This window comes from Emys orbicularis, chromosome 7 (assembly GCF_028017835.1).
Source record: "Emys orbicularis isolate rEmyOrb1 chromosome 7, rEmyOrb1.hap1, whole genome shotgun sequence".
Classification (NCBI taxonomy): Eukaryota; Metazoa; Chordata; order Testudines; family Emydidae; genus Emys; species Emys orbicularis.
The window spans coordinates 83,752,788-83,772,886 of NC_088689.1; the positions used below are offsets into that span (position 1 = coordinate 83,752,788).

The 20,099-nt window shown below is 54.0% G+C and overlaps 2 protein-coding genes across 2 annotated transcripts in view; one reads left to right on the top strand and one right to left on the bottom strand.

Moving 5' to 3' along the window:
* The window catches only part of GRM2 (glutamate metabotropic receptor 2), a 36,625-nt gene extending 16,925 nt beyond the window's left edge, over positions 1 to 19,700 (bottom strand). The window contains exon 1 of the mRNA XM_065408098.1: positions 19,164 to 19,700. Within this exon, the coding sequence (XP_065264170.1) occupies positions 19,164 to 19,700 (537 nt within the window). The remainder of the gene's footprint in view (positions 1 to 19,163) is intronic.
* IQCF6 (IQ motif containing F6) lies at positions 11,051 to 12,554 on the top strand. The gene is made up of 2 exons (XM_065407524.1): positions 11,051 to 11,230; positions 12,138 to 12,554. Exons 1-2 carry the CDS (start codon positions 11,051 to 11,053, stop codon positions 12,552 to 12,554), a joined length of 597 nt encoding a protein of 198 aa, XP_065263596.1.
* Positions 19,701 to 20,099: the final 399 nt, after the last annotated feature.

Here is a 20,099-nt window from a genome sequence, read left to right on the forward strand (position 1 = left end):
TCAGGGATGGTCTAGGTATATTTAATCCTGCCTCAGATCAGGGGGATGCATTAGATGACCTCTTGAGGTCCCTTCCAGCCCTACATTTCTATGATTATAAGCACTCAGCTAACACAGTGATGAACATGGTAGAAATGCCTATATCTGAGGCCCAGATTCCACAGTCATTGGTGCATTAGAAATGGGATGGATAGGATATGTCTTCTTTGGGTACACTTTATTCTAAGGGCACATTTATACATGGTTTGTAAACAAAGGATTGATAGATGTCAGAATTATGTTGCAGATCTGAGTATTATGTGTTATATAGGTGGTTATAAGCACATAATTAGAAGGTGTTTCCTACACAGAAGGTTTTAAGCCATGGTCATTAGCAACCTATTGACCTGTTGGACTCTAACAATTGGTCAACCTTTTAGTCCAAGGTCTATGAATGCTTTGTTAACCCTCCGCAAGGTATTGACCCTGATTGTGAAGTGTGACCCATTCTTTAGGTCTCCTGGGACCTGTCTCACTAAGAGAGGTAGAGGCAATGGACACAAAACTTTCCAGAATCTGCTCATCTCAGGCACATATCCAGAGATGTAGTGATTTCCAAGCAGAGCTACTCACCCTCCTAGGCATTAAACACTGGGCTTTCCTTTAAAGCGCCAGTAAGGTCAGAAATGTGACTGTAAAAGGGGCCCTTTTTATTCAATGGCTCTGAGCCCAGAGTGCCTCCTAGTCATTATAGGCTGATTCTAACACAAACACGCTTCTCTGCCTCTTAGCCCTGGAGACCTCTCATGGCAACGGTGGCCAATTCATGTCTCTTGAGCTGTATTCTGGGAGTTCTACATCTCCATTGACCTGAAGCGCCACTCACAGAGTCGGAGCCTGCCAAGCCCACTGACCAGAAAGGAAAGAAAGGCATTAGACCAGTGGTCCCTGCTCTGCCCCCAGCACAGCTCCAGGCCCAGCTTCACTCTGCCCCCAGCCCAGCTCCAGTCCCAGCTCCACTCTGCCCCTATCCCATCTCCGCCACCAGCCCACCTCTGCCCTCATTCCCTCTCTACTCCCAGCCCAACTCAACTCTTCCCTCTGGTCCACTCCCAGCCCAGCTCTGCCTCTAGCCCCAGCTCCTCCCCTATACCCAGTTCGGCCTCCAGCTCTGCCTTCAACCCAAACTCCTCTGCTGAGCAACTGTGCAGTAATGGAGCGGGGGTGCAGACAGCTTCCATTACTGGTAAGAGGTGGCGTGACAGGAAAAGTTTGGGCACCACTGCATTAGACACTCGACATTCTCACATTGCATCAGTATATGTGTTGACATCACATCATGATGCAATGTCACCACCTCTCGATGCATGTTCACGACATAAGCATTGTGACTCATCTATCTGATGACACTCCGCTACCCCCAATGGATGACTCTCCAGTAGTCAAAGACTGAGAGCCACCGTGGTTCAGTGGTGGAGAGTGAGCTGGATTCTATTTGGCCTCATATAGCATCACCTGCACTATCACTACATTCCAATCACAGAACCTTTGTTACTGGCGATGATGGAATAAAGAACCCAGCTGGATTTTCAGAACCAGGCAGAGTTTGGAAAAATCATCTTTTGACTTGTAAATGGAGCCAATTAGGCCTTGAATATTGATAATTTCACACATGTAATCGCATTTCTCGTTCCCACGCGTGGATGTGCAGTCACAGCAACTGCGGGTACAAAAAGCGATTTAGACATCTCCCTGGCTGTTTGCACCTGCAGTTGTCACAACTGTGCACAGTCAGTGTAATTGCACATGTAGATTATGCACCTGTATTTTTCATGCACAGTGGGGTGTCTGCAGTTATAAAATTCCAGCCCTTGATGGGAGTCATGGCTTCATTCCTGAAGTATCTGAAGAAAACAAATTAGGTTTCTCCTCAGCTGGATGCTGAGGCTAAGCTGAAGGAGGCTCAAGGACCATGCACGCAGGAGAAGGATGTACCACAGCCCAGTTTCCAGAAGTAGTGAAGTCTAAGAAAATCTTGGACAAAGGTTTTGCCACAGCTGGTGAAGCCACATCCAACCACACATGCGCCCTATGAGACAGAGAAGGAAGAAACCTAGCATCCATCCCTCCAGGGCCGGCTCCAGGCACCAGGCAACCAAGCTGGTGCTTGGGGCGGCACCTGGAGGGGGGCGGCGCAGCGCTCGGGCCGCCGGGGAGAGCGGGGCCACAGCCGGGCTCGCCGCCCTCCCCCCGGCGCTCTGGCCGCCCTCCCCCCCGCGCCCTCCCAGCCGGGGCTCGCCGCCCTCTCGCCGCCCTGCCCCCGGCGCTCTGGCCGCGGGGGGGGGGGGGAGCCGAGCCCCCGCCGGGGCTCGCCGCCCTCCTCCCAGGGCTCCGGCCGCCCTCCCCTCCGGCGGCAGGCCGGGGGGCGCGTCCTGCCGGGAAGGAGCCGCAGCCGCAAGCGGGAGGGAGAGGCGCGGGGCTCCCCGGCAGCAGCAGAGATTCGGCCCACGCCCCCGCGCTGCCCACTGGGCCCCTGCCCGCTCCGCCTGGACCCACCACGCTGCCCCACGGGCTGCAGGGCTGGAGCAGCCTCTGGGCTGCGCTCCCGGCCCCAGTGTGCAGCGGCCCGGGCAGAAGCCCTCTGGTGCGGGGGGAGAGCGGAGCCCCCGCCGGGGCTCGCCACCCTCGCCCCGGGGCTCCGGCCGCCCTCCCCCCGGCGGGAGAGCGGAGCCCCCGCCGGGGCTCGCCGCCCTCCTCCCAGGGCTCCGGCCGCCCTCCCCCCCGGCGCCCTGCCCCCGGCCGCCGGGGGGAGAGCGCCGCCACCCTCGCCCCGGGGCTTGCCGCCCCCCCCGCCCCCCAGGCTCCGCCCCCGCCCCGTGGGGGGGGCGGGCGGCCGGAGGCTTTTTTGCCTGGGGCGGCAAAAAAGCCAGAGCCGGCCCTACATCCCTCCCCAACATGATGGAGAAGCCAGCCAGCAAACCTGGACTGGTGACTAAGGGCAAAGTTGTCCATGTCCGAGAGTCCATCATCAGCCCCCTGTGAGGACTCCACAATGGGGATGATGCAGACAAGGGCACCAGACAGACAACTGAGTGACAATCACCATGGAACTTCCCTCATCATGCCATTTTTACAGGGTCACTTTTATGGAAACGTGAACAACCCCAGTGAGATGTCAGAAAGGTAGCAGCATGTGGGATGCTGAAGGCTAGAGAACTTTGATTGGTTGAAAGTGAGACCCTTCAGAGTTCTCTGAGTCCAGTAGCCAATCATATCCTTCCATTTCCCGAGCATTCTATCGATGTAGCGATGCCTGTAGCGGGGCTGCATGAGCCTCCTGCTATTTCTTTTCAAAATATTTTTCTGAACAATAAACCTTTTTCCACCTCAAACATTAGATGTGAAGATAATTATCAGCAGTCTAGAGGGTGATAACCTGTCAGGCTTTCCCTACGAGTCACATCATGTTCATTGTCAGGGTGAAGGTCATATATGTCCGTTATTTTGAGTGACTTGGATGTTTTTTTCCTTCCAGTCTCCGCTCCTGTTACACTGTGGTTTCCAGCTTTCTGAAGGAGTAGCAATTATCCTGAGCTGGTGGCTTCTTCTGGGTTGTTTTTGTTTGGTTTTAATATTTCATATTGTGTTCTCTTTTTGGGAAAATAAACTGCTTCGGTTGCAAAAGCAGAAGAATCCGCTGCAGGGAACTCAACAGAACATCATAATCTTCAAAGTGTTTTCCAAGCGTTCAGTAATTTATTATTATTCATTATTTGTATTGTTGTAGAGCCTAGGAGCCCTAGTTATGGACCAGAACCCCATTGTGCTAGGTGCTGCACAATCACAGAACAAAAAGACAGTCTATATATGAGACAAGATTCCAGCTAAGTATTATCATGATCCCCATCATTTTACAGGTGGGACAGCTGAGACAGATTCAGGGATTTGTCTTAGGCCACGTAAAGAGTCAATGCCAGAGCCAGAGCTAGAATGCTCAGACGTGCACTTAGCCCATGCGTCCCTCTAACATACCAGCACCTGCTAACCATTCCGGTACAGTACTGATGCAAAGCAGGCAGATGTGTAAGCAGGGAGCTAGCCTGTCACTACACTAAATAGCTGGGGAGGACACTACAGCGCTGATATTGCAAGGGGGGTTGGTTGATATCAGTTTGAGGTCGCCTCCTGTCCCGATTTCCATGGGGCTCTCTCTCCACATACAGAATATTAAAACGTTAAAAGCATTCTGAAATACTGAAAGTAATTTCAACGTGGCACCTCCCCAGCACACTACGATAGGGTGTATTCCAAGACATTGTGACACAATGATTTTGACCTGCTGGACAAAGGCTAAAAAGAGGCTCGGCTAGAACTTATGACAGCATTGTCCGGGGTGACACATGAGGCAAAACACCATCGAGGGCCCCACAGATCTTCAGCTGGCAGTGGAAAGAAAAGGAGAACCGTACGGGCATAGAGAGGGAGGGACCTTCCTGTATGCAGGCACTCCTTGCTCTTCAGGGGTTAAGGCTCCTGGTTGCATGGTCTGCTATTGATGAAAAAGCTCCCATGCTCAGCCATCAGAGTGGGACTTTAATGTGTGTGTTCAAATGCCCTCCTGTCTCTGTCACCTGATATGCCCTCTGGCATGGTGTAACACTGTATCAGTGACGTCCAATCACAGACATCACCTACACCCACCACCTCACATCATCTCCAGGAACAGGACAGGTGTGCCCTAGAGCAAGAAGCTGTACATCTGAGACCCTGGCAAAGGGGCGGCTGCCAGGGAAGAAATGGGCATAATTATTTTGTTGTGTTTCAATGTCCTGCAGCAAGATGGGAACTCAAGCTGAAGTCCCTTTGGCTACCGTGATCCCTCACTGTATCATGTCTAATGGAGACTGCACGCTCATTGGACCAGGGACCTGACTCTGCTGTGTGCCAATGCGCCATGCACAGGTAGATCACTTGTAGAAAGACTGATGGGTTTAGGGTAGATGATCACATCTTCCATGACCACAGCCTCTTAGAGTTCCTGCCCCAGGATAGCTTCTGGGAGTGCCCAAGGTGGAATGGAGAAGGGACAATCCTGCTAGCCCTCTGCATGGGAACGTCCGGTGACCCCCAGGGGGCTTCCATGCTCAGAAGGACCCCAAGGCAGTTTGCACTCTAGAACTTCCGCATCCGTGCATCTTCATGCCAACCAACAGCCAAGGCTATGCAAATGGCAACTGCTTCCCACTTCACCATGTGGCATGGTGGTGGGGGAGGGGGGCATTGTTCCACAGCATCCCCTCATAGCTATGTAAAATATAGCTCCATCATAGCGAGACTGCTGGCCTCTGACCACAAGGGATGTGATGACCTGCTGAGGTTAGTGACCAGAAGCAAACTATCCTGGGCACTGGTCATTAATCCCCCAGCATAGGGTTGCCAATTTTGGTTGGACGTATTCAAGGAGGTTTCATCATGACATGATCTTTAATTCCTGGAGACTCCAGGAAAATCGTGGAGGATAGGCAACCCTATGAGAGACCCTGTACCTCAGGCATTACTGTGTGTTGTCAGTGAGATGTTTTTCTGCAGCTGAATTCCATCAGACTTTCAGGGTGGCAGGGAGATTTAAGGCACGATGAGACCACCAGCTTTAGCAGGGAGGGTGATACTTTCCGCTTCTCAATGTTCCTCTCCCCCGCAATTTCCCTTGCACCATGGAATCCCAGTCCATCCATGAGAGGTTAAGACTAGATCCAAAGGATCAGCAAACACTGCTCATGCACACTGACGGGGGTTCCCCAGAGCTCCAAAATGGGTTTCTAATCCCAGAGCATTCCTGGGGATTTCTCCTCTACCTCTGCCCCCATGAGAGGAGGTTGGGCTGTTCCCCTCTTGTGAACCTTTTCCCCTGCCTGACTTGGGGCCCTGCTTTTCTTCCCAACACACACGCTGCTTGCCAACGATTAATGAGAAGTCATGCCAGCAGGTGGTAAGTAAGAGGAATTGGAGAGGCTGGGCCATTGCATGGCTTGGCCAGGCTGAACCTGGAGTGAGATCTCAACAGCAACATCATCAGAGGTGAGATATTAAACCTCCTGCTGAAATACCTCAAAATCCTTCTCTGTCAGAGCGAGAGACTTTATAAAAACTGCCTGTAAATGAATCCAGAACATGCAAGACCAGGCAGGTCTGACTCAGGAATTGGAATATGTACATAGAGGCCAAATGCTGAGAGAGGTGGAGCACCAGCAACTCATCTCAGAATACTTCCACCCTTCAAAAGTCTCACCTGTGAGCTGGTGCAGCGCGGGCATATCTCAGCCCAGACAGATGAAGAGAAAGGACAGGAGAATGAAAAAAACAATGGGCCAGAGCAGAATATTCCACCGCATGCGTCCAGCCATTGAGATCAGAACAAGCGCTGGCGCGTGCCCCTTCCTCCCCCCTCCAAACAGCTCGCGCTGGCTGCTCTTCCAGATGCTCTGCAGCAATTCTCATTACCTTCAAAGGGGAAAAATCCGCACTAATGAGGCTATTAAAAATACAGACTGTCAAAGAGGCAGGCGAGAGGAAGCCTGTGATCTGATTGGCTGGCAAAAGCTGGTATCTGGAGCTGGTTTCCCAGCCCCCGATGATGTGGAAATCTCCACTGCTTAATTAACATGTACAAATATGTTTTTAACAGAATATTACACTCCTCATGGCAATAAGGCACCAGAGATTGCGAATTACCCTGCATTGATTCACACCAGGCATCGTCATCGAAGGCACTTGACCATAGGCACACGAGGTGCAAATTAATGGAGAACAATTCACTCCCTGTCATGTCCTATTGCCAAATGATCACAACGTTCAGGCGCGCAGTCCGCCAATCACATTCTGGTTCCAGTGGGCTCTGACTCCCGTTAGGCACAAGTTGGGATCGTGCCAGGTTATACCAGTCCTGATTAAAATGCAGAAGGCAATTCCTCACTGTGAGAAGGTAGAATTCCCAAACACAGCTGGGAGCTATCTTGACAGCTGGGAGGTACTTGAGCATTTGGCTGTCCCAAGGAGATGGCTAGACATCTGGGAGGAATTGAGATATCTTCAATATCCCAGTGTGTCATGTGATGAAGGTCAGTGGTACTTCCTCTTACTGCCAACTGTTCAGCAGAACCCCACCCTTGCCTCCTCCCTCTAACATCCTCAGAGCCTGCAGAGAGAGTGGCACCATGTGACAGCCACAGTCTCCAGGGAGTTGGCAGGCTGACGCCAACTGGTGACCTCCAGTGGGGCATTGTCCTTTTGCTTTTCAGTGGCTCCCTCCAGCTCTCACGTCTAGTGAATCCTGGGCAGATGGGGCTCTGATGGGTTCTCCACTTTCCCCTCTTCTCATCGGATCTGTTTGACCAGTTTATGGCCCCATTATCCACCTCTGCTCCATCTGTTACACCAAAATTGGCGACTGGCACTTCTGGAGTTGGGTAGAAGGGGGAGATACCTAACACGAGCTGGGTATCCTTTGCCAGCAAGATCCAAACCCTTTGGAACTCCCTGCGTGGTGCAATTTAGCAATGGGCTCTCTGCACTCTTGAGAACAATCCTATTTTCACAATTTGCAACAGACACGCTTGAAGGCCAAGGGACGGCACTTCCAGAAAACTGTCCAGGCATTGGCAAGGCATTAATGTCCATAATGATGGTGCCACGCAAAGGTCCCAATCAGGACTGAGGCCTGATGGTGCTCGACACTATACAAAAGCATATGGAAATGCAGTCCCTACCCTCTTACTATCTAATGTGAACCATGCTACAAGTGAATGTTAGAACCGGAAGGAGAGAAAGGACGCAGGATATTGAGATTGTGTGGTCACACAGGGAGTGAGGCACAGAGCCTCAAAAGTAATTAGGTGCCTAACACCTCTGGGAGTTGATACCTAAGTACCTTTGAGGAGCTGGGCCCTACCACACAATTTGCTGGTTCCAGCTCATGTGATGCTAAAAACAAATGAAGGTAAGGTTAGCAGGGATTGCTGTTCCCATTTTTGAGGTGGGCAAACCAAGACCCTGAAAGGGGAAGGGATAAGGCACTGCCAGAGCCTGGGTCACTTAGCTTGCAGTGAGGCTGTCTGTAAGCTTGTGCTCTTTATGACTGTCCCCGTCAGTGGGAAGCTAACATCCTAGGAACCGCTGTGACCTGATTGACCCGGTGCCCCAAGAATCTGGCTGTACAGAAGTTGAGCATTGCCAGGGAGTGTTTGTCTTAGGCCAAGCATGAGGTACACTCTGCTAACCACTGGGGTAGATGGGGGAGTTCGGGGGGGTGTAGGGAAATCCCAGTCTGGCACAGCCATGAACCTGCCTGCTCGCTAAAATGCTAGTGGCCAGCAGAGCTTTGTTTGTGCCATGAGCCTGCTTGGTAGAATGGTAGCCAGAACGACCCTGTTGCTAGAAGGAGACCAGCCAGCACAGCTCTGCCTTTGCCACGATTCTGCCTGCTGCCCTTCCCTCCGTTGGCACTGCCCTTGCCTCATGCTCATAAGTTTTAATGCCACTTGGGTGAGATTGGCACTTTCTAGCATGATAGCACTGCTGGGACTGAAATCCCGCAGGGCAGCACATTTCATTGCTCCCCTCCTTCCCCTTTGCCCCCCACCCCTTCTACAGCTTGCAGGCCTAACACAGGGCTGGGACAATGTATTGTCACAGGAAAGGCTGCTCTCCTCCAATTGACCCAGGTAGCAGAGCCGGAGCCAGGTGCACTGGAGCTGTGCAGTGTGCCCAGGGGAGTAGGGAGGATGGAAAGCAACACGTCCTGTTTACAGGTAACACCAGTGCTCCCACATGCTCATCCCGCCCCCAGAGTCCCAGCAGGCACCCGAGGGGAGGACGGCGCTGGGAATGTCCACCAGGCCTTTGTTAAAAGAGAATTAAGCGCTGATGAAAGGTGCCACTGCAGGGCTGATATGGCACAGCCAGCTCCAGGGGCGAGAGGCATTTTCACTCTCTGTAGGGCCATGGAGTCCTGGCTTCTTTACTGAGATTGCCACCAGGCTTCCAAACAGTCCCAATGTAGCACAGACTCATGTCCACTAGGAACCAAAGGTGAGGCCACCAACTTGTCTTATAGAGGCTCCCAAATGGCCCATCATACACCAGGACTTCCAGCCACTACTGGCCTGGGCTAGATTTGAACCAGAGATCTTAGAGGGGGAAGGGCTATACCTGTTCCTTAAGCCAGCCAGTCTCCTGGTGGTCACGATTCCCAATACATGTAAATCTCCCACCTTCAAGGAGCCACCGGCTACTAGCCCCTGAAGGGTTAGTTGTGGACTATGAAGCTGAGAGAGAAAGGCTCAGTGATTCCAGGGAAGACACTGGTGTGAGAGAAGGATTTGGCCAGGTGCATGGAAGTGAGAGAGAACAAAACGGGTACAGATGTGCCCATGTTCACAGCTGTGCAGAGAAAAGAATGATGAAGATGCCAGCAACAGACAGATAATGTTCCCTCCTGCAGTTACCCTGAGGAACAACCACTGACTCCCTGCTGTTTCTTCAATGCCTCACCCCTCCACACTCTGCTCCCAGTGCCCTGGGGTTCAGCAAGGACATAAAAAACCCTGAACATGCCTTCTGAGGCCAAGGTTTTCCACGTCTGTGACCCACATGGATCTGGGTTGCCTCCAACCCAGCCAACGACCAACAGCAGAGCGGTCAAGGCAGGTCTATTGTTGTCTCATCCGTTACCTGGGTTGACCAGCTTGACTGGTGATGTCGGTGTCCATTGTAACATCACAGCTCTCGCCACAGGATGCAGATGCTAGTGTCCTAAAAGACCCTCAGCTGATGAAAAGTGAACTCCTGCCATCCCAGGGAAACATGGTCCTCTCCTGAGATGTGAGGTGCCTCATGGGGGCACGAAAAAGCAAACCTCCCGTACGGAGTGCATTACTCACAGATAACACTCTCTTATATCTGGCTGTTGAGGGGGGTAATATCAACCCTAGAAGTAGAAACTTGCCAGCCACAGATCCCTTTATAGGCACCATGTCCCTTCCCCAAGCCCACTGTTGAGGAGAGGATCGTCTCTTGGGGCAGAATGTGGTAGATCTTCTGGAGAAACCATGGGTAATGGAGGCAAATGGAGAAGCCGAGGATGGCAAAGCATGGGGAGCAGGTTTTCCCTCCCCTGCTAGGAGAGTGTAGCTCTCTCAGGACACAGCAGGGGGATCCACTGGAGGAGAAGCCTAGGGTTGGTGTGGAGAAGCCTAGGTTTGACTGACTCCACCCGCCTCCTTACTCTCGGTGAGGCAATCTCTTGTTCAGGATGGGGTCCACTGCCTGCCTTCACTCCCCCTCCATTGCATTCAACTCTCCAGCACTAAATTCCCTGCTTCTCCTCAACCCACCCCCACCCCCGAGCGAAGAGGCTGATCATGGAAGGGTTATGTTTCCACCCAAACCAGGAGAGGATATGGAAAGATTTTCTAATGTGTCTGGTACCAGCCTTTGGGACCAACACCGTCGGGTGGGGTGCGATTGCACTGACTGCAGAAGGGCTGAAGCCGTCGACGATGAGGGTGCTAATGAATAAACTTGCAATTAAACTAAATAACTGGGGTTGCCGCCTGTAGACAATGCCCACCAAAGTCAATGCAGCCAGGCCGAGCCCTGGGATTGGATTTCTCTCCCCTGGGGCAGGTTATCCCCTAACTGCCCGTCCTCTGCAGCAGCTGGTACCAGCCCCTGGATTAACTGGTGCACTAGACCGATCCCGACTGGGCAGTCCCATGTCTCCACCTGTCTCTGTGTACGTCCGCCTGTCTCTAGGAGCCAACCTCTGCTCTCAGTTACACCTATCTCTGAGGCAGACTGCAGCACACCCAGTCTGCCTGGCTCTAGCTCCCACATCTGTTCTTTTGGATCCCTGACAAGCTTGGGGAAAGTCAGGGTAACACCGGCAGGTGCTGACGAGGGGAAGCCTCACTGATGGGCGGTGGGGACTTTTCACCTTCGCTGGGCTGCAGCCGTCAGCCCTGTGACCTCCCTCCCATCCTTATGCTGAGCAGCTCTTCTCTTTCCTTCCTCCATGGCGGGCGTGAAGGCTCTGGAGGGCAGCCCCAGGAAGAAGCCTGATACCAAGGCGCTGAAGAACTCCATGGTCACAGACCCTGCCCTGGGAGGCGGGGATGATGCTCAGAGGCAGCTCTTGGCAGCTCCAGACTCCCTGCAGCAGCTGGGCGCTCCAGATCAGGCAGCAGCTATGGACGTAAGTATCCTCCATCTCGCAGGCGGGATTTCTTTGACTCCGAACCCCCAGGCACAGCTCAGTGGGGGTTGCGGGTGTCACCCAGCACGGATCTGCCCCCTGACAGCTCCCTTCATATCACTTTTAAAGACACCCCCCACTCTGGAAGCCAAAGGGGGCTTAGGCAAAAGCTGGCAAGAGCTGAATGGCCAGCGCCAAGACATGTAGCATGACCAGTGGAACTGGGGAAACTGGGTCAGATTTCAGGGGGAGCCTGGCTCAGGGCAGCCTCTCTTCTCTGCACAGCTCCAGGAATCCTTCCGGTTCTCTGTGATGGTCTTTTTCTGCCAGGCCTGGAAAGCCGGTCCTGGTTCTCCATTTCCACTCCTCCCAGTGCAGAGCACAGAGGCAGGCCCGGACATTCCTTCAGAGCCGCAACAGCCCCAACCTTCTCCCAGCATCTCCACCAACAGGCCTAGCGGGATTCCGCCTTCTCCAGTGACTATGGCCAGCCAAAACAACAGCTCACCCCGTGGGTGTTGGAGACCCCTCCTGCTGGCTCAGGCTGGTATTTTAAGTCCCTATAGGGCTCCCCGAAAGTGGCAGTGCGCATGGTACTGTGTCAGCAGCTTCACAGATTTGTGATTGGTCGCTCGGCTGGATCAACCCCAATGAGGCAGCTAGTTTTGGCTGGTCTCTTAGGTGCCCATTTATGGCCTACATGGACACCTATGTTTAGGCAAAAAGGTGTTCAATAAACATAAAGTGGGTGTCATGTCCCCTTCTAGGGACTAGGCCACATAGAAGGTAGCAGCCTACTACTGCTGTCAGATAATGGAACTTTTCCTTTAGCTCAAGCAATAGAAATCTGTGCTTTAGTGGCTACCTCTCCCGTAGCGACAGATGGTTTCCTGTCTTCTCTTCACAGCGGAAAGCAATCTTTCCCCTTCTCTCCCCCTCACCAGAGAAGGACCCCAGCAGCAAATCCGCCATTGCCATCCAGTCGTGGTGGCGGGGGGTGCTCACCCGGCGAACGGTGCGCCAAGCGATGCTCTGCGTGCTGGTGATCCAGAGGTGGTGGCGCCGGGTCTCATTCTGGCAGTGGGAGGAGAGGCGGGTCAGGGCGCTGGCAATGTACGTGAGGCCCGTGAGAGCTACCGTCCTCCTGCAATCACTGGTCAGGATGTGGCGTGCGAGGAGCCAGTACAAGAAGTACCAGAGGGCAGTCCTGGTCATCCAGAACAAGTGGCGGCACTACGCCTGCCGGAGAGAGGCTGCAGTGTTTGCAGGGAGCAGCCTGGCAGACGGGGGGGTGGACCTGAACATTGAGATTGTTGTTGGTTAAGCTGACTCTGTTAAAGCCGTGGGAAAGGCTCCGTGCGGAGACAAGCACAGAGAGTGAAATAAACACGTTCCCTGGGAAGCGAAATCCCAGTCAGGAAGTGCTTTCCAGTGAATTCCTGGGGCGGGCAGGCAGGCAGCGGGCCTCTGAAAGTGGACAGGCCAAGCTGGCATACAAAGGCGCGATCCAAGCCACTGTAGGCCTTGCGAGGAAGGTCACGTTGGGAATCTAGCACCTCACCAGGTAGCATAGGCAGCTGTCCATTCCGGGGCTGTTTACTCCATGCCAAGACCTAGAGAGCCCAGGCCTCAGTCTGCATCCACCAGCCTCAAGAACTTTGTATTGCTCACAGCAGAGCCCTGTGACTTCCACCAGCCCAGTTCTGGGGTAGCCTCTGAGACCTTATCTGCTCAGGAGTACGTTGGGGTGGCTTCTGAGACCTTATCCACCCAGTGGCCTCCAAGATCTTATCCCCTCAGTTCCTAAGAATTCAGCTCGACTCTGAACTCCTCACTGAGGTTTCTTTATTGGCATGCAATCAAACGACACTTGAGTTGAGTAGCCTCAAGAGTAGAGGGTGGGAACAGGGCATACCACCCCCCCCCAAAGTTACACAGCAAACTTCTTCCTCTATAGACGTTTCCAGATTAAACTGCTTTTACTATACACTGCATCACACGTTTAAAGATTGGCTGTACAATCCCCGTACAGCATGCTCTGTCCACGCACAACTTACTCTTTACATCATCTTTATGGTCCCAATTTATCTTGTTGATTGTTATCTTGGCCATTGTAAATGGTTCCCTGGGAGTTCACCCTTGTCTTAGCTAGTGCAGACATTCTGTTTCCAGGCTGCTGATCCATTTACCTCCCTAATCCTGTCTTCTGAGAAATGAGGCTTCACCCATGTCTAATTATTCATGTCAAGCCAGGCCTACAACCACTTATAAGAAAATCACCTCACCTGCACTGCCATGCAGCCACCTCTGGGGTGAAACATGGCAGCTGTTTTTAACAGTGGACAGTCACACTAACCAACAGGTTAACGTAGGGAGTGCAGGAGAATACCACATCCAGGTGGAACTGCAGGGGAAATTTTGGCCTCGTCCTTAGCTAGGAGACTGCCAAGGAAACCCTGTACCCTGCAGGAAGGAACCGTGTGACACAATGCCCTGTTTTTGTGCTAGTAGGTCGCTCTCCTCTGGCTGAATCGGGACTGAGTGAATACCCAGGGGGCACTGTGCTGGTTAGATTCCAACCGCTTGTGGTCCATAAAGATTCCTCATTAAACGTAGGGTCCTGGCTATTGGCAATTACCTCCTGTTCCCTAAATTCCAGCCCCTCCACCCCACTGCCGTGCACTGCTGCAGAAGAGGCTGATTACCCGGTGGTGGGAGTGATCCGAATGTACACAAGGCCAGATCCAATCCTGGTAGAAATCAGCACAGCTGCACTGACTGCGATTCCAAAGATTGAGGGGATAAGTCTGTGAAACGGCTCGAGACCCTGCCAGATGAAAGGCTCTATATGGCGTGAAGGCAAGAAAGCACTACATGGAGTGGGGGCCAGGAACAAGGCGAGTCCATATTAAACAGGGAGCCTGGGCTAAGCAGAAAGGAGGGGTTGTGGGTGCAATTTGCCCCTAGGCAGAAGATCAGCCCAATGCTACAGCATACTAAGTGGCAGAGGCCCATGCTGAGTCTGCAAAGGGGTCAGTGACTTATGCAGCCCTTTTAGAGCCAAGTGGGTGAATGACCAGGGGAGGTGGTAGTTATGAGACACCCAACCATCCCCTCAGCCCCAAGCTAATGGAGTTTTCAGTGAAGTGAAAGAAGGGGGGAAAGTCCAGAGATCCCAAGGTATTTAGGACCCTTGAAATTAATGGAAGTTAGGAGCCTAAACACTTTGGAGGATCTGGGCCAAAGCCAGCACCTTGGCCAGCAATAACCTCAGCAGACTGGAAAAAAACAGGTACTACAGGGAGTGATGCTGGTGACTTGGGAAGTGATACCCTTTTGTGACTCTGCCATAGGGGGCACTGTGCTGCTGGCAATGCCACCTTTCAGAGGAGTGGTCCCCAACCACTCGTGACTGATAAAAACCTCGTCTTGCTTTTCACAAGAACAGGGCAGCATCAGCCTCTGCATCCGAGCAAACTTCCCACCAGTAACTGCATCCTGCTGCCCTAACCCCTCCTGCTCGCTTCTCCCAGCAGGCTGAACTGGCTCCAGTGTCTCGCCTAGCTGGCTTCGAACAGCTGCTGTGTTCCCCCCGAGGTGGCTACATCTCAGTGTTGGTGCACAATTCCTGTATATCCAGCTAGCAGTCACATCCTGCTGCATTAATCCAGATTACACCCGCAAAGCCGTAACAGAGAGCAATGCTGGGTGCCTGCGGTCTGTGAAAATGCTTTGGAGGCCCTTCTGGATAATAGAGACTAGCATTAGCTATGAGCTTGGAAACAAGAAAACATGCAGCACTGACTTTTCCTCCAGGAGGGGCTGCAGGGAGCTAGGTGAATTATAGTTGCCGAAGGTGTCTGGAATAGCACAGACAGGCAAGGAGAGATCCAACCCTGCACTGCTCTGGAAACATATAGGGGCCGATACAGGCACCATGTGTAGCTGGGAGAGAATCCCCCCTACACAGGCACAGCATAGAGCTGAGCACCTGGGGCTGCTCTAATTTACACTTGGGGCCCCACTGGCCCTGCATCTGAGCTCACAGCCACCTTTGGCCCGGTGCTGGACAGGCTGCACTGTCCTTACACTCAGCCACTGGTCCTCAAGCCAGCCTCCAGAACAAGGGGCTGCTGCTCCCAGAAGGGAGTGTTGAGAGAGAGAGGGAGAGCACCCAGTGAGGAAAGAGCGGGGAGTGCGTGTGCCGCTGTCGGGGTGGGGGAAGGTGCTAATTCAATGCAGGCCTCAGAAATGTGATGTCTCAGCTGGATCAAACCTGGAGCTCTCTGTGCGAAGCCCAGGGGAGACTGCGAGCATGCTCTGCTTTATTGCAGCCTGGAGGAGACGCACGCAGCGCTAGGAAAGCCCAGAATTATTAATAAACGGCTCCGTGTTCTCCTCAGTGCCGTGCAGCTCTGTCCCCAGCCCTGGACAGTGTCTGCAACTGCAGCTAATTAGCTGCTTATCTTTTTAATGAGCTGCCTAATGATCTCACTGCCGATCTCCCTCTCCTTTTGTCTGCCCATCGATGGATTTACCCACCTTCTGGGCTGTCGATGTATCTAATTGCCTGTCTGTTTGGCCCCATCATCATTTTTATCTGTCCATCCATCCCGCCCCCATCCCTTTCTTTCCTTCCCCTCCTCCTTTTTCTCTTGCTCCATCTACAATAGCTTCAAAGAGAAAATGCTCCCTTTACTTCCTACAGCCCCACTGGAATGCTATTCATGGCACTTCAAACATACATTACAGCTGACCATCCAGCTCCTGTACCCCCATCTTTTCAGCTCCTGCAGCCTCTCCCCGCTCTTTGGCCCACCTCCCTTTTCTCCTGCCTTGTTTCCCTTCCCCACTTCCTGCTTGTCCCCCGTCCCCATCCCTGCAGACCCCTTGGTTCAGGGCCGAGGGCACCCTGGCAGCCTGGCTCAGGGGGACATCATCTTGAGCTGGAAGGGAAAGGAGAGCTGCTCGCCCCAGCTGTGCAGCAATCTGCTTGGGAGGGGAATCCAGGGAGTAAATAAAGAAGGCCCTGCAGGAAGGGAAGGCGGATGGCTGGCGCAATCTCGCGGGACTAGAGGTGTGGGGGGTTAGGGATGCTGCCTGGCATTCACCCACTTGGGGAGGGAGTGGGGCTATAAATGAATGAAGGTCTCCTTCCTTTTCTGTGTCTCTTTGCCAGCCAGCCAGGGGCCCAGCTCCCACCCTGGGTCTGCGTCTCAGCGACTCCGGCCGAGCTACCCCAAGGGGAGGCGTTTGGCCCAGGAGGCCTGAGGGAAAGTGGCTGATGCTAGCGACAGATGGTGGAGTCTCAGGTGTGCTCGGCGGGGCCCCCTGGTGGCCCCTCCCGCAGGGAGGCAATTGGGGTCAGAGCTGAGGTAGAGCATGAGAGCGGGGGAAGGGAGAGAAGGGCTGTGAATGGGCACCGGTGGGGCTAGGGTGACCAGACAGCAAGTGTGAAAAATCGGGACAGGGGGTAGGGGGTAATAGGAGCCTATATAAGAAAAAGACCCTAAAATTGGGACTGTCCCTATAAAATTGGGACATCTGGTCACCCTAGGTGGGCCCCCCCCCCCACCTTTTGCAAGCAGCAGCTCAGGACTCTGCTGAATGAATGGCTCTCCCACGCAGGCCTGCTGCAAGGAGCCAGCTCCGCTCAGACTCTCGGCTCAGTTTCTTGCACACCTGGCTCAGTGCCCCAAAGCCCTGGCACCAGGCTGGCTGCCATGCCGGCTCACCTAGCCACGCTTCCTGCTCCCCCTGGGCCAGGCTTTGAATGGGATGATGAGAGATTAATTTGCATTAATTACAACATTAATGCAGCACAGAGAGGCTTGGGAGCAGCAGCTAAGTACCGTGGTGGTCGGGAGGGCGGGCTATTGAGTGCTTCGGGATCTAGGCCCCCACTAACCTGTGTGGAATCGGGGTGGGTGGGGGAAGGGGCTCTCCATGAGAGGGAGGCATCGTGGCGGGGCAGGGAAGGCACAACGTGGCTGCTGTGCTATAAAAAGCCCACCCCCCACCCCCCCCAGGCAGGGAGCTGAGTTAGGCTGAGTTTAACGTCATGGCCACAGCAAGGAGAGAGGGCTTGGAAAATACTAGTGTGTGGACGAGGTCAGGGCAAGTCACAGGGCCTGTGCTTGGGAAGAGTTCAAAGGCATTCGGTGTTCAACATATGGGTGTATACACGTCTGCTACAAGCACACACCAGGTCTCAGGGTGTGACCTCCACACCCCGTGCCACATCACCGCCCCAGGGGTCTGAGCGCATGGGTGTGACCTCCACACCACATGCCACATCACTGTTCCAGGGGTCTGAGCGCATGGGTGTGAATTCTGCACCACGTGCCATATCACCCTCCCAGGGGTCTGAGCATCCGGGTGTGTGACCTCCACACCATGTGTCACATCACCATCCCAGGGATCTGAACATACAGGTGTGACCTCCATGCTATATGCCATATCACCATCTCAGGGGTCTGAACATACGAGTGTGACCTCCACACCACATGCCACATCACCGTCTCAGGGGTCTGAGCATATGGGTGTGACCTCCATGCCATGTGCCACGTCACCATCCCAGGGATCTGATCATACAGGTGTGACCTCTGCACCACATGCCACATCACCGTCCCAGGAGTCTGAGCTGTGTGACCTCCACACCACATGCCACATCACCATCCCAGGGGTCTGAACATACAAGTGTGACCTCCATGCCATGTGCCACGTCACCATCCCAGGGATCTGATCATATAGGTGTGACCTCTGCACCACATGCCACATCACCATCCCAGGGATCTGAGCGTATAGGTCTGATCATCGCACCACATCACCATCCCAGGGGTCTGAACGTATGGGGTGTGACCTCCGCACCACATGCCACACCACGTCCACTCTGCCTGGGCTGACATGCCGGGATCCCTCACAAGCCCAAAATTGAATTTTAGGTTCCTAAAAGGCAAGAGAGGCTGCAGTTAAACTGACAGGCCCCAAGCCGGCACTGTGTCACCAAGGAATGTCTGTGGCTCTTTCTTTCCCTGCGACGCGAACGGTGCTTTCCATTGTACGGGCAGGAGAGTGGTGAGTGGCACGGGTGTGCACACATGGGAACAGGGGCAAACCCGCACTGGGTCAGGAGGAGGCCGACTTCTAAATGGTAAATTGGGCAATAAAGAAATCAGCATATGCCAGGGGCAATGAGAGAGCCAAGTGTAGGGCTGCACCATCCTCTCAGGCTGGGGGATGGGTGGTGGAGCACACAGGGTAAATTTCCTATCTCCTAGAACTGGAAGGGACCTTGAAAGGTCATTGAGTCCAGCCCCCTGCCTTCACTAGCAGGACCAAGTACTGATTTTGCCCCAGATCCCTAAGTGGCCCCCTCAAGGATTGAAATCACAACCCTGGGTTTAGCAGGCCAATGCTCAAACCACTGAGCTATCCCTCCCCCAAAGGGGAGGGTAGGTTAGGTTAAGCCAGATACGCTCACTCCTTGGGAGTGGGCAGGGGTCACACCCATGCGCTCATTCCCTGGGACAGTGATGTGGTCCGTGGTGTGGAGGTCACACCCATACGCTCAGACCCCTGCTTATCCCCCAAACAGGTACAGAAGGGATGGCTGCACCTCACACCCCTTCAAATCCAACCAGCTAGGTCTCCAACAGCCATCTAGTCCTTGGCCTCTCTGCTGAGACTATGCCAGCGAGCACCAGCTCTTGTGATGCGAGTACCTGGGGACCAGGATCTGGATTGAGACCCCACACACAAACTCATTGCACATACTGTAGCATACCACGTAGCATTCACTCCCTGCCAACCAGAGCTAGATTCGGACTGGCCACACAGAGGTCACCTTAGATCCCACTGCCAGTGGCCTGGGCCTCAATGCCCCCTCATTCTAATCCCCATGGCCCCAGCTTGCCCTCTGTGCACATAGTACCTGGATGGAGACGTCGCTGTAGGAGCCCCCGATGACCCCGGTAATTGCCATGGGAACGTCATCGTGGATGGCGTAGGAGCCGTCAGGGCAGATGTGTTCGGAGCCATCCACTCGGGTCAGGGAGGCACGGACAAAATCCAGAGACTGCTCCAGGGCGTAGGTGTCCTTGGAGCAGGTGTCCAGGATGTGGGCCCCCAGCGTGATCCCTGGCAGGATGCGCTGGTCTTTGTTGATTTCGTCCAAGGCGAAGAGCATGGCCTCGAGGCGCTGGATCCCTCGGTGCTCATTGATCTTGCCGCACTCCTCGTTGGAGCTACCTTTCTCGTGCACCGGGAACAGCCCCCCAATGACCAGGTCCCCTTCCGTGCTGATCTCCTTCTTGGCCACTGTGCTGTAGCTGGGGTTCGGGCTGCTGGCGAGGCACGTGGCGGCATGCAGCAGCCAAAGCCACAGGGGGACAGAGAGCCCCATGTCCCTGTCCCTGCGGAGTGGGGAGAGCCACCAGGCGGCACTGGTCAAAGCGCTGGCCTCTGACATCCGAGCATTGGCAACAGGCGGCTGAGCTGGAGCTGGAGCTGGCAGGTTACACCGCGGAGGTCAGTGGGGACCCATCGCCCGGGGAGGAGGACAAGTGCTCAGCACCTGTAGGGGCAGAGGGAGCAGATCGACAGTCATACGTCTGGAGGAAAGAGTTGCTAGGAGCCTGCACTAGGGCTGTGATAGCAGGATGGGCAGTGGTGTCACCCCCGCCCCCAAGGGCCTTGGATACCACCACTGGTCCCAACACTACCTGCTCTGGGGCAACTCTATGCCAGCCTCTCACTGCATTTCAATCACTGTGGCTGTCGCTGGGACAGCCGTACATGCCCTGGGATTGGCCAGACGGTCACTGTCCAGGAACCTGGCCTGGAATGGGTCCCTCAGCTGGGCACTAAC

What these genes read in the sequence shown, in the direction of transcription:
- IQCF6 (XM_065407524.1), top strand. Translation starts at nt 11,051, where the DNA reads ATGGCGGGCGTGAAGGCTCTGGAGGGCAGCCCCAGGAAGAAGCCTGAT. An exon ending in ATCAGGCAGCAGCTATGGAC is followed by an intron (nt 11,231 to 12,137) that starts GTAAGTATCCTC and finishes TTCTCTTCACAG; the next exon opens with CGGAAAGCAATCTTTCCCCT.